Genomic DNA, 16,813 nt, shown 5'->3' with positions numbered 1-16,813 from the left:
GTGGACAGGAGCTTACTATGGGCTACTTTGTTGAGAATGGATGTGGAGAGGAATCTTGCTAACTTCCTAGCCGATCTGCATTCGGACACTAGAGCTAACGTCCGTTACACTCAAGACCTTAAAGTAACGGACGAATTTTGAATAAACCGGGGAGTTCGTCAAGGATGCATTTTGGCCCCATTCCTCTTCAATCTATATATCAACGAATTGGAGGAATTTCTTTTAAACACTGAAGCAGATTACCCCTTTGTTGAGCGCAAGGGGGTGCCCGTGCTACTTTATGCAGACGATGCTGTTCTTATATCTAGGACAGCAATCGGTCTTCAGAAGTTACTAAATTCCTTCTTTAAATTTATGGAGTCACGTGGCCTAAGCATTAACAATTCCAAGTCCTATGTCATGAAAGCAGGAAAGGGTACCCGGAAAACTGATTCCTTTAGTATAAATGGGGAGAAAATCCCCTTAACTAATTCCTTTTCATACCTTGGGGTCCTTTTAGATCATAAATTATCGTGGGGCCCCGCAGTGTCTAAAAAGAAGGGCGAAATCTTACGGGTAAATGCGGCCATACTTGGCTTTGCAAAAAAAATCGGTAATTGCCCTACGGCCGCATTGCTCAAACTGTACCAGGCTAAAAGTGTCGCAGTTGCCTGCTATGGAAGTGAGCTCTGGGGCTATTGTAAGATAAAAGACCTAATGGTCACAGAAAATAACGTCCTGAAAAAGATACTGAGGTTGCCAAGGGGTACTGGGAACTATTCTGTACATGAGGAGTTAGGGGTCCCCTATTTAGGTGATAGAATAGCAGTAAGCCCGGTTCTGTGTTGGTTGAATTGTTGGCTTAATACCGACATTCCACTCACACATGCCCTGCTGAAAGAAGCCTTATTGTTAGACGGGAGGTTTAGAGTCCCGTGGGTGAAGTATATAAGGGATTGTTTGTCGGCAATTGGCCGTCCTGATTTGTTTTATACTCCCAACTTGATCAAAAAATCTGATGTTACCTCGGTAAAAAATGCTCTACTATTGTTAAGATGTACTGACAGAGAAGAGGTTGAGATACAGAAGGACAGTGTTAGGAAACACTTACTACTAAAAACCTGTCCACAAATAGAACCTTATTTGACATGGCCTATGACCAGATATGAACTGTTTTTACTAATAAGGTTCCGTTTTGATTTATATCATCTCCTACTGGCGGTACCAAGTGGGGCACAAAGGGGTGAAGTGTTGCCAGCTTGTGGCTGCGACGGAAAGTCTCCTCAAGATCTGGCCCACTTTCTTTTTATCTGCCCTTATTATTCCACCCCACGGAAACTATACCTTATACCGTGCCTTAAAAAACTGAATTTTGTACAAATTAAGCCTGCACTTTACTACCTACAACTACTGAAATGTGACTGTGCCTTTTTTGTCTGTAACTTTTTAAAAAAAGCCATCTGTTTTAGGAAAAGTATGGATGGATAATTATGCTGCGAACGTTTTAGGTGTTTTTAAATAACACAGTAATTTATGTTCTTAACTAAACACTGCTCATACCTATAGTGTCCGCTGCATGATCCTTTTCTTTGTACTGTATACTGTGTCTCTTACATGTCATATGCAATGAATTGTCTGGAATGCTTTTTAATGTGTACTTATGAATTGTACTTTTATGATTGTATTACTTACAATCGAATAAAGAATTTTGAATTTGATTTGAGTATTTTAGCCTGTGTTATTTATGTATATATTTTTATATATGTCCTAGCAACAGACAATGCTATTACAGTATTATTTTATATTACGGTTTACGTTGTACGCATTATACTTCGCATTCTGTCTAATGATTGGAGTAGTTCATTTCTCTTGCATGAGAAATAAGACTGTTCAATAAACCCTTTTTATTGAAACGCCCGTCTCTCTATTTCTATGCAACTCTGAAGAAAGGAAGCATGCCCGATTGACTGACTGAAATAGTTATCTATTGTTTCCACGAATCTGAAGATATTGTTACGGTTCTAGGGGAAACAAAGTTGTCATGTTTATGCGGTTGTAAGAGACTAATCCCTTCTTGTTTATTTGAGAAAGTTTCTAATGATCTCTGAGTTAGCTGGCGCACACACACAATTAGGTTTAATATACTCGATAGAGACATACTGACCTCAGTCCTAAGTCAAATCTAAAGTGTATGTTATTCCAATGCGCAGAGCCTATTAGGGATATAGGAACTACATTACACAGTCTTGAGATATGCTTTTTTGGCTTTTTATTTTTTATTTTTTGGAAAAATATGTTTATTGCGGAAGACATAGAAGACATCATCAAGCAAATCTACGCATAGGCACTGCCAGGTGAAATAACCAAGGCATCATACAATAGAATACACAGCCACTAGGCCCACAGCCCGGAGGCCGGGTGGCGTAAAGGTGAGAAGTGCCACACGGATAAACATACTCGTTCGCCAAAAGTACTAGGGCATCAATGGCAGCCGCTGTTTTCTGTTTATACCCCCTGCCACGTCTTCTATTGATCCCGTCTCCCATCCGTCTGTACGGATACATTTTTCCAATAGAAATACAGTCTAACAATTAGCAACAGAACAAGTCCCCCCAATACTTGGCATCATTAACAGAGGGCTTTTTATTTTTTTTAAAGGATTTTGGATTTTTTTTTACCTTTAATGGGCTCCTGAAGGGTGCTGAACATTATATGCATATATAGAAATTAGCACCCTCTCAATGAAAATATGGACACATATATTGAAGTTTTCTCAGGACCACACTCGCAGCAACAAATTATTCTAATGTTTACGACTATTAATGATGACCCTACGATGTAGAAAGCTCATTTGCAATGGTGCTACAGGTACACTTCCAAAGATCTTCATTCAAAACATTCCCTCTTTACCACGGCTCTTAAGGTAAAAATGTTACACCATATATATGTGTGTGTAAAGTGCTTATGCTTTGGCATGAACAAAGCAAAAGGAAAGAAACCCACAGAGCACAGAAAAACCCTGGATATTGGAGGCAAAATGAGAACAGATCCAATTAATGCGGAACTGAGCCAAGAGAATTCGTACATCATGAGAAATGGCTATTAAGACGATGCATATCACACAGAAACAGTACAACATGGGTCTATGAAGAGAATATACTTAGGCATACAGTTTACAAGGACTAGCCACACACATGTACAACAACTCTACCCCCACTAATCACCTGAAGCAAGCCCAAACTCAAGCTGTGAACACCAGACTTGAGTGAAGAAGCACACAAATACGCTAAACACTAGCGATATGGCTCACTCCATACAGCTGAGAGACAACAGCCTGGCTCTACTCACTAGAGGAATCTGGATAAAGCCTGGCCAACCAAGTATAGGAATAGGGCCAGGTCAAACTTAAACAGACAAATTCAACACAGATCAGGCAGTCGAAAAATGTGTGAACATTGGTCTACTGTGCCACTGAAACACTCTACTACTTAATTAGACTGCATTGTGAGATCTGCTTCACAAAAACAATGTATCTTTATGTCCTACCCAAAGCTCAGGAGTGTTCAACAACTCCAGTTCTACTAAATTACACATCCACAGAAAAGCACTTCTAGGACCACAGGATAAAAACCAACACCTAACATAGTTAGTTTGTAGGTCAACTGTCAGCAGTAAAACAGTACAAGACAATAAAACTCAGCTCTCAAGTCACATGAACATTGAATGTATTTTAAAGAACACAGGTTCAAAGAGAAGAAGCTGCTGAACAAAGATATTTTGATCAGGCAACAAACATGAATATATCCAGAAAAAAATGCATCATCTTTGACATTGTTATAAAACACCTTGGAAATGCATCATCATGTGCCAATGCAAGTCGAAGATAACAGGAAAGAGGAACTAAGCCGGTCCCTATTCCTAACACATTCCAATTTTTACAGATCCAACTTATGTACTTGGGCCCTGGCCGCACGCTTTTAGGTAAATTCTTTTCTACATTCAAAACATATGAGCATTTTATTGCACCAAAAATCTGAAAAAAATAGAGGATTTCTTTGACAAACCAGCAGAAAATCTTTGTGTAATATTTAACACTCTTAGCATTACTGTTGGTAAAACAGTTTTGTCTAGTGTAACAAAACAAGGGGTAAATAAAGATTAAACTATCACGAAAAAATACCAGATGTCATTGCTTTGTTCAACTAATATCAAGTTACAACTAGGAGCAACATTACAAGCGTAGCATTTCAAGTGTGGACAGTCACTTACTTTGGTAGCAGAGGTGATTTTGGCTTTGTTTTATCTTTATCCTTTTCACGCTCTTTTTCTTTCTCCCTTAGAGCCTTATCTTTCTCTTCTTTCTTGGCTCGCTCTCTCTCCCACTCATCTTTCCTCCGCTGGCGTTCTTTGTCTCGTTCTCTCTCCCTTTCTCGCTCTCTCTCCCGCTGCCGCCGTTCTCTCTCGCGCTCTCTCTCTCGTTCCCGTTCTCTCTCGCGCTGCCGATTTTCCCTTTCTCGCTCCCGCTCCCTTTCCTTTTGAATCACAAGAAAACTTCAGATTAGAGGTCACCATACTTAAAAAAAAAAAAAAAAAAGTTTACAAAATACTCAATTTAACATTTGAAACAAAATTACTCAATTTAAAGAGTGTGCATGAGATAGATTACTTAGACTTGTACAATCTCAAATTTAACATTTCTACAAGATCAAAGTTATTAAGCCCAAAACTATTGCCTTTTTAGTTTTATTTGCTTACACGTTTTAGAAGATATAAGATAAGGCTACTGTTAGGTTCACAAGGTTGTGGTGAATTGTAGGGTATCTAATGTTGAAGTTAAATGGCCTTAGGAAAAGACAATTAGTCAAAAGTCGCCGCCTGGATTCACAGAACTACTGACAAACTGAGTAATGAGTCATTCCAAATTAAGGGCAATTTGAGTGTTGCACATAACTTTAGCTACGTCTTTGCTGGAAACATTGTAACGCTGTTGGGGCTTTCTCCTTTCTCTGGTCAGCAGCAATAGACAATCTGCCTGACAAGGAGGAGATTACACACAGGGTTTTCCTGTTGTGCACTTTTAGTTGGATGCCTCATATTTCACAACCTCAGGAGTACGTCAGGAACTCTAGAAACGCAATACCCCATACTATCCTTAATGCAATCAAAACCTTTTTTCAAAGCGTACCTATTTTGGGCATCTTCAACACGTTTTCCAGCTGTCACCTTTACTTTAAGGTGTACAACAATCTTCTTTCTGAGGATCCAGTATAGACTGTCTTAAACTTGCTAGATCAGTTCTTAATTTCTAAAAGAATAAGTGCTGCAGCTCTCGTTGGGAGGCTACTGCAGCTTGCACCACACGCATTGCCGCTGCCAGCTCGGCCTATGACAGTACATACACAGCTACTGACCACCCCACTCTTACAAATGTGACAATTCATACTATTCCAGATCCCAAGAGCTATAAGAATGGCTTGGGAGGCAGGTATTAGTCATTGAAAATGTAAATTGAACATATAAAACGTCTGTTATGCTCATACCTAAATTAGCCAGACGGGCCACCATGTGGCAAACTTTTATAAGCCCGGGTGCTGGCAATTAGGTGCTGGTCGTGGGCACCAAAAACAACAGGCTCAAGTTAAGCACTGTGCTAGATTAATAGTTTTGGTAATACATTATTTTATGTGGACTACATGATGAAATCAACTTAGTTTGCCAGAAGTGGACAGATAAAGTTTTCTGCAGTTTCATGGATCAATGTTTTCCTGAGGTATTCTCCAATTGTGCACCACATTAGTCTTTCAATCCTGGTCACGATTAGTTCATATTCTGTGTTCCCTGGCTGTTGCCTCTTTCTAACTGAGGCATAAAACGTTGTATTTTATTTAAAGAAACTGTAGCTGGTAAATAATGTTTGCACTCGTTGAATGTATAATCTTCCCCTCAAGAAATGTGTCAGATTACCATACACGGATCACTCCACCTTGTTGTGTCCAGAAAACACAGAAGTAACTTCCTTGTTAAAATGAACAGACATCAGTAGTTAAGGGTATGGAATGGATGAATCAGTGAATTATAGAATTTATAACACATCACTATCTATCGGTCTCTTGGTCTTCATTTAATGCCATGAAGTGTCAATCCTGAAGCAATAGCTTGGTGACTGTGTGCATTCAGATTGGGTGGGCTGTCTTATTCGCAGATTTATAAAATAAATACGAGAGGGTCTTGTCATGTCTGATCTGCGTTTAGCTTGAAAGTTGCATGTTCCTTTCAAGTGAAGTCATTCATTATGCACAGGCTAATAATTTAGGAACGCCACATTTCCCCAACACTTGGAGCTATAAGAAGCTTTCCTGAAGCCCATGTCTTTTTCCCTTATTGTACCAAACGTAATTTCTTTCTTCTGTTACTACTGCAAATGTGACGGGGTGATTGAAATTCTTCAGGCTTTAGATATTTTGCGAATCCTCGCTCACAATGCACCAGGGAAAGGATTCTACCTCAGTTGATTTTCCCCCAGTGGGTGAGTAATGAAAGAGGAGGGTGGCTCCGTAATGATAAACATCTTAGATTATAGCTTGCTTCCGGGAAGGCATGAGTCTACAGCACTACAAGCTACAAATAAAGGGATGCAGGTTAAGAAACACTTTCCATCAGGAGCACGTGCTTCTTTAGATCACTTACTTTGATCGTCTGAAAAGCAGTATTCTGCGATAAAATGGTAGCCACGGAGCAAATGATGTAGATGTTTGGAATAAGTTTCCTAACAGAAGCCTCTTGACAGGCCTTGAATGTGTGTGTGTAGCTGACCATGTAGCAAGTTTGCAGATTTCTGCTCTTGGTAGGCTTTTTAAGAAGGCCATAGATACTTCTTTCTAGTAGAATTTGCCATGGACACTAAATGCAGTGTGTGCTTAGCCTTAGCACAGCATGGTTATATGCACATAACTATCAATCTCGCAATATCACCCTTGAAAATGGAATTTCCTAGATGAGGTTTTGCGAGAGGCTGTGGAAATAAAATAATCAACCACAATCTTCTGAGGTAGTGCAACAAGGAAGGACATATCCCATGGCAGAAAGTGAATATCACGAGAGTGCAGTAAGTCACAAGAAGATCATACAAGTCTTAGCAGTACTTTTATGTCTCAAGTAGGGGCCAGTGGACTTCTAAGAGGGATAATTCCTTTAAAGCCCTCCACGAAGGCTTTAATCATGGGCATCTTGAACAAAGAAGTGTGTTTTCTATTTTGCAAATAAGATGCTAAAGTAAGCTGCCACTATATATAGGGTAAGGGGATTGATTCTGTTAAGGGCATCAGAGGCTGGAATCTATGTAACAGTGTACATGCAATAATACCTCTGCGACCATAAATTTACCTACAACTTGCACGACCTAGGATTTAATTCATTACCTACGCCAATGTTCAATAACTGAACATAGAACTTATGTCAAATGTACGCCTGTGGTAGATAGACATTAACTACATCTCTATACTTATGTAGCAATGATCAACACAACACTTCAATTTTATCTTTTTCAAAGCAGTACTTTACTTCATATTCTCAAATTTCTTAAAAAACAATCGTACAAATCATTCTGCATTGTTTGCTTACTAATATGATAAAGACTGTCCTATACAATCATTTTTCGTGAAGTATATACAAAGATAAAAAAAAGGTGCAAAAACATAAATGAAACATTGTTACTATTAAGAATTCTAGGATTCTATATGTCCTACTCAATTCTATTGCTATATCGGGAAACCTTAGACTCAAATTCTCCTCGATAAACTAAAAATGAGTGGCCCATAGGGATCTATGCTCAGAATGGATTTAGCCTCCTCTTCAAATGTTTAGTTAGACCCTCTTTAGTTTGCTAAACATTATGTATCATTTTGACTTTTTATCTTCTGAGTCATGTGAAGAAAGACAGTGAATGGGGTATGTGCCGACGCGTTTCGACCTTCGTGCAGGGGACCGAGAGGCTTTTTAAGAAGGTCTTCCTCAGGGCTGGGACTGTGAGTGTAGGACTCGGTGATCTATATTGCTGGGCACATTTTTGAAGCATGTCCTTTTTTCTGTTCCTCGTGGAGGTAAAGGAGGGGTCCTTGTTGTTTTCTTGTATCTATATTGCTGGGAAAATTTCTTGAAGCTTGTCCTTTTTTCTGTTCCTCGTGGAGGTAAAGGAGGGGTCCTTGTTGTTTTCTTGTATCTTCAAGGAGTTTGTCCGAGGTCGCAGGATTTTTGTTTTTTCTTCTGACCGGGAGACGCCCATCCGAACATCTTTTCGGGTTGTTTCCTTTCCGGATCAATCACCACAGCAGCTAGATGTAATTGATGGTAAGTGTATGCTAATCAGGTTTCTGAAGATGTAGCGGGTATTAAATACTATCAGGCACAAATACAGCGATGGACAGATCTTTTTCCATTTTGTAGCATAACATGCTTGTGTGGTCAGCTTGTTTGCTTCACACAGGGTTAGCATGCACTCCGGAGGTAGTTTTAAATATCCAAACGCTAGGACCCTAGGAGCTCAATCTCTAGCTTAATTTCACAGAGGTTTGGATGTCTGAACTAACCCTTGTGATGAGTCAGGAGGACAGTTCTGAATGTTAACTTTTCACGCAGATGGACTGACATTTCCAGAAGCAGTGAATACTATGACTGTCTTGATCATGTTTGTACAACTATAATGAGAGGCATGGATGTTTGCTTCCTCACTACGTATGAATTAGAGGAAGTGGAGAAACAGCGTAAGCATATATCCTTGACCAGCGCATCTACTGTGCATTGTCCATGAACTAAGGATGCAAGTAACTGGAGGCAAAGTTGGCCATTGTGTTTTCGGCGGTGGTAGCTAAAATGTAGACTGGGGGTGTTGCCAATTTTTGAATATACAGCTGAAGTACAATGAAGTTTATATCCCAATCATGTACTTATTGATGCATCCTGCTAGGTGGGTCTGCAAAGTCGTTGTCCACACTGAACAGAAGCTTCAGTATGAGCGGAATGTGACTGTAGATGTCCCAATGCCACATACAGTTATCACTGCCCAACCTGGTTTATGAATGTAGTACAAGGGGGTCATGTTGTTCATCTTTGCTAGGACTGTTTTCTTAAGAATAATTGTGTAACATGTGTTGAATGCAAATTAATTTGCATTGTGCTTCATATAATTAATGTGACAACCCTTTCTAGTCCTAGGACCCTGTATAGTCAGGTCACTGAGATATGCTCCCAACCCCATGAATGAGGAGTATATGGTAATGTCACAAGTGGTTGAGCTTCAAGCAATGGCTTGCCCAGTGAGAAGTATATTTCTGATGTTCTATTATTTGAGACAATGCTGAACTCTGGGCTCCACCAACACTAGATCTTCCCATTGACCGGCCACTTTTGACCATTCCATTAAGACACTCCTGTAATCGGCTAATGTGCAATATTGTATGCAACACTATAGCTATGCATGAAACCATCATCCCCAACAATTTAATAACTGTCCTCACAGTTACAGGACGTGCAGGCTGAAGAAGAGATAGTAGCCTTTGGAATGTCATTAACCTTCTCTTCGTTTGGGTAGGCCTTGCCTATAATGGAGTTAAACACATTCCCTGGAAATGGCTTTATATGCTGTGGGTAGAGGCGCTTATTTTTAAGACAATGATACACTGGCTCGGGGGCACCCTGGCAAAGAAGACCCTGTACTTCCTCTCACAACAGTTGCTGATGTTGCTGACTGAATTTGTGCTGGTGAGATAGTACGTTTGCTAATGTGGAACTCGAAGTAATGTCTCTGCTGAACGACGAACATGAACCACATATCTGAGGTGATTTCCTCACACTGTGGGAGGAATAACCAGATTCTTCCCTTGGCAGGTGGTGGGGGGTCGGGAGACAGTTTCTAGTCATTTCCTAGTGTGGAGGAGCCCTTTCCAAAACCATATTGACCCATTCCTCTGCATTTCCCTGATAACCACCTCAACCATATGGTTTGGAGTGTGCCCTTCTAAAAACTGATTGCTGCTGATGGTATCCTGGGTGATGTACCAGTCTTTGCACATGCTTGTATGGTACTTCGGATATTCAGTTTTCAGGGACTGGATTTGCAGGCCACCCATTGCTTTGGCAGTGTTAGTATTCTTGGCAAGCTAAAAAAAAAAAGACACCGTCTACTTGAGATGTTGAACAGTAGGTTTATGAGATGCTGCTGAGCCTTCTCCCAGAAAATGAACACTCGCAGTCACGTGTGACGGTGGTTAACACTTGTATTGGCCAGTTTCATCCAGGGAACAACTAATATTGGCATTTAAAATTATTTTTGCCTCTCTTGCAGATGCCTATGATAGGTACTTTAACAGCTCCTTCATTTCCTCCCCGCTCTTGTGGAAGCGGGTAAGCAAGACTATTCCCCAAGGATAGGTGGATGTAGATCTTGTGTTACATGACAATGGGCACCTCAGGGAGCTCGATGGTAGGGGCCAACGAAGTTAGTGTCGATGTTTTCCTAGAACCTGGCATTAGAGACTATTTCTGGTCTTGGCTTCTGAGTCAAGTCAGTATTGGCTAGTGCCAAGGCACGGAGACTTTGCATCGAGGCTACTGCAGAGGAGAGGAGAACGCTTGCTGTAGACGGGCCCGGTGGTTGTGGTTGAACCCAGAGGTCAATATCTCTTGTGGCCAATCTTGACGCTTGAAGGCAGACTACCTCTGCTTGAAACTATGTCTGAGGGTAATCCAAGGAGGGTCAGGCGTAGACTGAGATATGGCGATTTATGGTGTGGTCTTTGTCCTGGGTCCCAATGTTTCCTGTGCATGAACAAGCGGTTTCCCTATATCATTGCCCTCGGAGGAGAGGGTTTTTTGGTGTTCTTGAGCAGCGGTATACCAGATGGTCAATTGCCCTTGTTGTAGGCTCAGTTGATAATCTTGGAGCTGAGGGCTACAGGCATGTCGTCGAGCATCAAAACTGCATCATATTGTGAGCCGAGTGACATTCTCTACCAGATGGTCTTTCTATTCTTGAAGGTTTTGGACGGCGGACAATTGGATTTCTTGTGGTCTCGGGGAAGGTACAGGTTGCCCACTTGGTGTTTAGATTACACTTGGGGCAGAACTGAAAAGGTGTAACCTGCACATCACTCCCCACTAACAGACATTCTCGTATGATCTTACTCCTGGAAACTGCTCTCACAGTTTGATTCTGATACACAATTAATGCATTTTGTACCTTTTTTGTAAAGGATTCAATTGATAAAACGAACTGCTGAGAGGAAAAGGAGGACCCATGACTAGATCTCCTGTTCAGCCACATTTTATTTTAGTGAAAGCTATCCATGTGATCATTTTCCAGGATGTATTTAGTAAAATTCAAGCCAACACTAGTAAACCTAGTGCATTTTCTATAAAAGTCCAACTGACCTCCTCATTGTCAAACAGCAGCAGCACAGCCAGTAATTATTTATTTTTTATTTTTTCCATACAGTGGAGTCCAGTCATTTTATGTACATTTCCAAACACCGGTTTAAACCACACATAATTTGGTTGACCTGGATGCTCCAGCTTTGGACGAATCACCATGCAAGTAGAATATCATTACCGATAAGTGATAGTAGTGTATAAGAAGTAATTGGCAGGCCCATTTTCTAGTTTAAGGAGTAGTGATATATCTACTTAGGCCAATAAGTCAGTGAAATACCAGTCAGTAGAAAGTAGGTATATAAGGTGTTCTAAGGTGCCTAAAAATACTCCCTATTGCAAAGTGCAGTGTAAAACCAACATCTGGCTGACCTTAGCTTCTCTGGTGTCTTCTTCGTTCTTTCATAATGGGGCATCCGGGTGTGACTAAGCTGGGAGCTAATCATTAGCCATTTAAGAAAGCCAGCATCTACATTCTGATGATGGAGTTATCCAAGCCATCAATGTTAAGAATCGATACACAGGTTCTGAAATACTATGGTGTTACACTCTTCACTTTGCCTTAATGTCCATTTTGCGTTTCCTTGTTCTTTTAGGTACATTTGCTTCCGTTGCATTAAGTGATACAGACACAACTTTTGTCACAACTTGATAATGCTACTTCTGGTCTGCTGGATTGAAAATATTACTTTTACCCCTAACTTTTGCATTACAGTCGCAAACACTGCAGAATAGTGACAGCTTCATGGATCAATTTGAAGTATTCTAGCTTCAAACATTTTTTCTTGATCCAGATTACTTAAGTTCTTTCAGAAAGGCTTAACCAGGCATCAAATGGCCACTTCAGAGCACCATGAAAGTAATAAAAAGCAAGGAACAAGATTGAGGTTTGGAGGAAAGAGGGTCGATGTTGTGACGCACAAAGACTAGAGAGGAACAAAGAAGAACTTCAGTAGACTTTATATGCAGACTGAAGAAAGGGTACAATAGTTTTAACTTGGAGGGTTTTAACATAGGGCAGAATAAATGCACTCATTAACAAGGTAGTTTCCAAATCTTTCCTGAATTGATTTCTCAGCCTGGGTGGCAGAGTATTTAAGAGAAATGGTCGCTGGACTTTTAATATGCTTTCCTTAGAAAATCAATTTCTTTGGCATAGGTTAACAGAGTTGTGATGTGCAGGATGATTTCAAATTCTCCGTTGGATGATATGGTGAAGATAACGGTTAAAAATATTTGGGCCACACTAATGTGATGCTTTAAGGGTACGATCTTAAATTGCATCCTGTGATTGGTAGCCAATTAAGATTCAAAATGAGGTAGGTCAAAAGTTCTTGAGATCAAGGCAGATTCTTGCTGCTTGGTTTTACATTTTTTTGATAGTTTCTGTAACTACGATTTTGGTGGCATGCATAGATGCTACTGCAGTAGTTTATGCATGGTAAAGCAAGGCTCTTGTTAGTTCAAAATTAAGAGTTGACATGAGGAGAGGTTTACTTCTCCTTAATATTGAAAACTGTCAGTTGTCGCTCTTAACCAAAGCGTTTCAGCTTCTCCTGAAGGCCCCATAAGTTAGATGGAAGTCTAAATGACTAACTTTACTTAAAGGTAAGAATGGAACCTTTCAAGCACTGACAAGACTATGTTGTATTTGGAAGAAGTTAGGAACCTTATTTGTGGTGTGGACCACAAAGTGACCAGACCAAGATATTGGGGAGGCATTAGTGCTCATAATTATAAGACGCCAAACAAATATCAAATAGATGGACTGGCCATCAATATCTGCAGAGCAGTGAATCACTTAATTGAATCCTAAAAAGTCCATGTTATCAATTAAGCAAATTGCCCGGCTGTGTATAGCAACTAAATCAACCTAGAGATTGCAGTCTCCCATAATTCTAACTTTTTTGGCTAGTGACTGAAGATGCAGGGAGAAGTTCAGGAGCATTTTAGTCACAAGCCTTTTTGTCAGTGCAGTAACAGCAATTCATTTACTCCTAAGCAGAACATTGTGTGTGTAAGTTTTACAGTAGTGAGAGGTCTCCCGAGAAGAATGCGGAAGGGGTCTCTGATCCCAAATGTATGTTTGGGGAACCAGGTCATCAAGTACCCTACCAAGGAAGCATTAGTTAAAAGTGCTGACTTGGTGTTTGCGGCACATTTAGGCAAATATTGATGGGGAAGTGTAGCCTGACTGTATTTACCCATTCTTGAAACCTCTGTCCTTACGGATTTACTTAGTACACAATAAGAAAGAACATATTCCTATGTAGAATGACATGCTTAAGAGGAAAAGGTGTTGCCAGAGAGTCACTTGTGTCATACATCTTACAAAGCAAAGTTCTTCTTTGTTACTGAAGAGGTCACATGTCTGTGTCCTTTCCAACTTCCTACTTTACATCAGATTAAAATCCAAACAAAATATGATCTCCCTTGCTATAAATTCAGAAAGCAAATGTCGGAATGAAATTATAAAATGTAATAGCAGGAAAATGAGCATAAGTGGGCAGTATGGCTTCACCATAAAAATCCCTGGTGTGTGGCCCCTATACACTCCCTCCATTCTTGAAAGTATGCCTTTAGAAATAATGACTGCAGTCCCTGCTGGTTTACTTTTAGACACTGAATAGGGAACACGTACATGGCAACATAGAATGATCCCACTGTTAAAGAAGTATTTCTTCAAGAAGACAGAACTAGAGTTATTTACCAAATCACACACTCTAGATTTGCAAGGGCAGACCTCTCACTTTTCATGCTATTTTTATTTATGCCTCACCTTCATTTCTCGTGTGTCTGTAGTCAGGATTTTGCCATACATGTTCCTATGTGTCTTTCAGCCTGACTAGTAGAGCTATGTTTTGACCACCCGTCAACCACAACACAGCAGCTCGTCTCAAGGCAACACAGTGAACTTTGAAGAATAAACAAGTGCGAAAGCCATGCAAAGAAGATAGGCCCATATGTACTTCAGTTACCTTTCATTGAGCCTCTTAATGATTGAGATGAATTTATGTGTCTGTTCAGGATTGGAGGACACATCCTTCCTATCCGGCAGACTCAATTGAAGCCTATTTCAAAGTCCAGCTGATGTAGTATGGCCTCTGATAGATATTAAGCAGAAGAGTTGATACTACTATTTTAGAGAGCACCTGAAGATTTTGATTTCTGATTTCATCAATCTCACCCTATATTCTGGACACGGTATGCTGTTTAATAAGAGTAATGTCTTGCATTTTCATGTGTTTAGAGTGTCTCACGACCTGAGTCTACTGTTCAGTCACCTCCTTCCTATCACTTCTGTCATGCATGCCTCTGCTTCTGTTTCACATATCCCTACGTAGAATGATGTGCAACTAAAAATGCTCTTCCCCAACAGCCATTTAACTATATCTTCTAAGAGTAGCAAGGCAGAACCAGAGTTCCCATTTAACCACCATGATGCCGGCAGACTGATGCTAGCCTGTAGGGTGCCACATCTCAAATTCAAAGATTAAACAGCACTGTGTCTTTTTTTAATCTCTACCTGTTCCTTCAGTTTCAGGTTTGGTTTGCCTCTGCCACTGCATAGCAAGACCTAATGTTACCAAATCTTTAAAATATAGAGAGGGTTTTCAAGACTTACAGAGGAGTATATCTCGGTTGGCTGTTGGAGGAGTCATTTCACTTTCTATAAAGTGATCTCATTTGAATGCATGATGAATCATTTCACATCTGAAATGTACATTCAATCACCATACTAATTGTCATATTCAATTATTTATCTGGGTTACATAAATAAAACAATCCATTTCTGCTATGTTTCCCCCCCAGGATTGGCAATGAGATTATGCTGGGCTTAAAAATAATAAAAAGCATTGGGTCTCATGCTGTGGAAGAAGAGAAAGCAAGATGGGGGTCGTGTATAATTTGCTCGCCTGAACTTATAGGTTTCTTTTGTAGAGTAAATAACACAAGTCTGGAAAATATCTTCCGCGTACGTGGGTAGACACACAAATTAGCAAGGATGCAAATGGGTAGAATGACCCTCTACTCAATACCACATCTATATAAATGTTAGAAAGTTGCGTCAATGACTTACACATATGCAATAAACAGCAGTGTTTTGAATTGTGTTCCCTGACTGGAGCAAACGTCTGTAGTTTGTTTGCTGCAGGCCTTCGGTCTACATTTATATTTATATTCATATAATCACGCATATAATCGTTTGAAACATTTTTTATGTTACATAATTGATGGAGAAAGTTTCCATTACTTGCACTAGATGGTATTCTGAACTTTTTCGGTGACTGAGCGCCATTTGGCAAAGGGAACATACAGACAAATATTTTTGTCCTTCATTTCTGATATGCCTAAAAATGTATTCCACCTTATTTGAAGGTGAACATTTTTAAACATATGCCATCTACCTCTGTGTCTTGTTTATTGACATCTAGAAGGCAATACCCAAGCCCACATCTTATTTATTCTGTAATAATCTGTCTAATCACTTGCTTTGTGCAGGTTTACATCTAGGTCTTCATTGTGGGACAGGTTTGTCCACATAATTTTGTATTTCTTGGTGCAGTGTACTATTTGCTTGGCTAGGTGTTTGAGTGAATCCCACAAGGCCGGTAAGCACTGTGCAAATGCTACAATATAATATGTCACATGAAACTAATGCTGATCCTGCTACAATTTTACATCCCATCCTCAGACAGTATGCGATCTTAAAAAGCATCCCCCTACTATATACTCAAAGATGCATGAAAAATTAACCTGGATATGAAACTATAGATTTTTCTCCATGTCTGCCTCTGTTTTATTGAATGGCCTTTCCGTATTCCTTTGCATGCCTACTCTCTCAAAGTGCAGCCTACTCTCTCTTGCATGTTTGTCTGCATTTTGACAAATCTTCCTCCACCTCATTTCACAGAACACAAACTCTCCTTCTTTAAACCCATATCCATGCAAACCAACAATAGTTAATTAACTCTAGCTTATTTATTCACCCCACCAATAATGGTTTTTAACTTGCATATTCCCACTATTGGTATCTTTAATCTACCTTAAAGATACTGGAGTAAATGCATGACATGTTTCCACTGAAAGCTCTATGCTAATCCCAATAACCAACAATATTCAGTGATCAGCAATGATCATTAACAAGTCAAGTCAAAAAGGCTTTATTTCGATAAAAACTTATCATAAAAGCTTCACAGTAAAAACACACAATTTCATTTTTTTTAAAAGAAAAGGAGAATACAGAAATTTGATTACATTTTGCCTTTAAAATCCTAATTTTCAGATAAAAGAAGCATATCATAAATAATTAATTAAAAAAGAATTAAACATTTCCTTTAAGCCTTTTACTTCTAATGAACCAGGCCCATGATAAGAATTTGGAAAGGGCACAGACATACAATGGTCGAGA

General features: G+C 39.8%; 1 protein-coding gene across 1 annotated transcript in view; it reads right to left on the bottom strand.

The window, feature by feature from the left end:
• Positions 1-16,813, bottom strand: part of ZC3H18 (zinc finger CCCH-type containing 18) — a 529,005-nt gene that overhangs the window by 304,339 nt on the left and 207,853 nt on the right. The window contains exon 8 of the mRNA XM_078670778.1: positions 4,249-4,511. Coding sequence (XP_078526904.1) covers positions 4,249-4,511 — 263 coding nt within the window. The remainder of the gene's footprint in view (positions 1-4,248; positions 4,512-16,813) is intronic.

Source organism: Lissotriton helveticus, chromosome 12 (genome assembly GCF_964261635.1).
Source record: "Lissotriton helveticus chromosome 12, aLisHel1.1, whole genome shotgun sequence".
NCBI classification, from domain to species: domain Eukaryota; kingdom Metazoa; phylum Chordata; class Amphibia; order Caudata; family Salamandridae; genus Lissotriton; species Lissotriton helveticus.
Note: the sequence above shows the minus strand (reverse complement) of the source record. Positions and strands in the feature narration are given on the sequence as shown.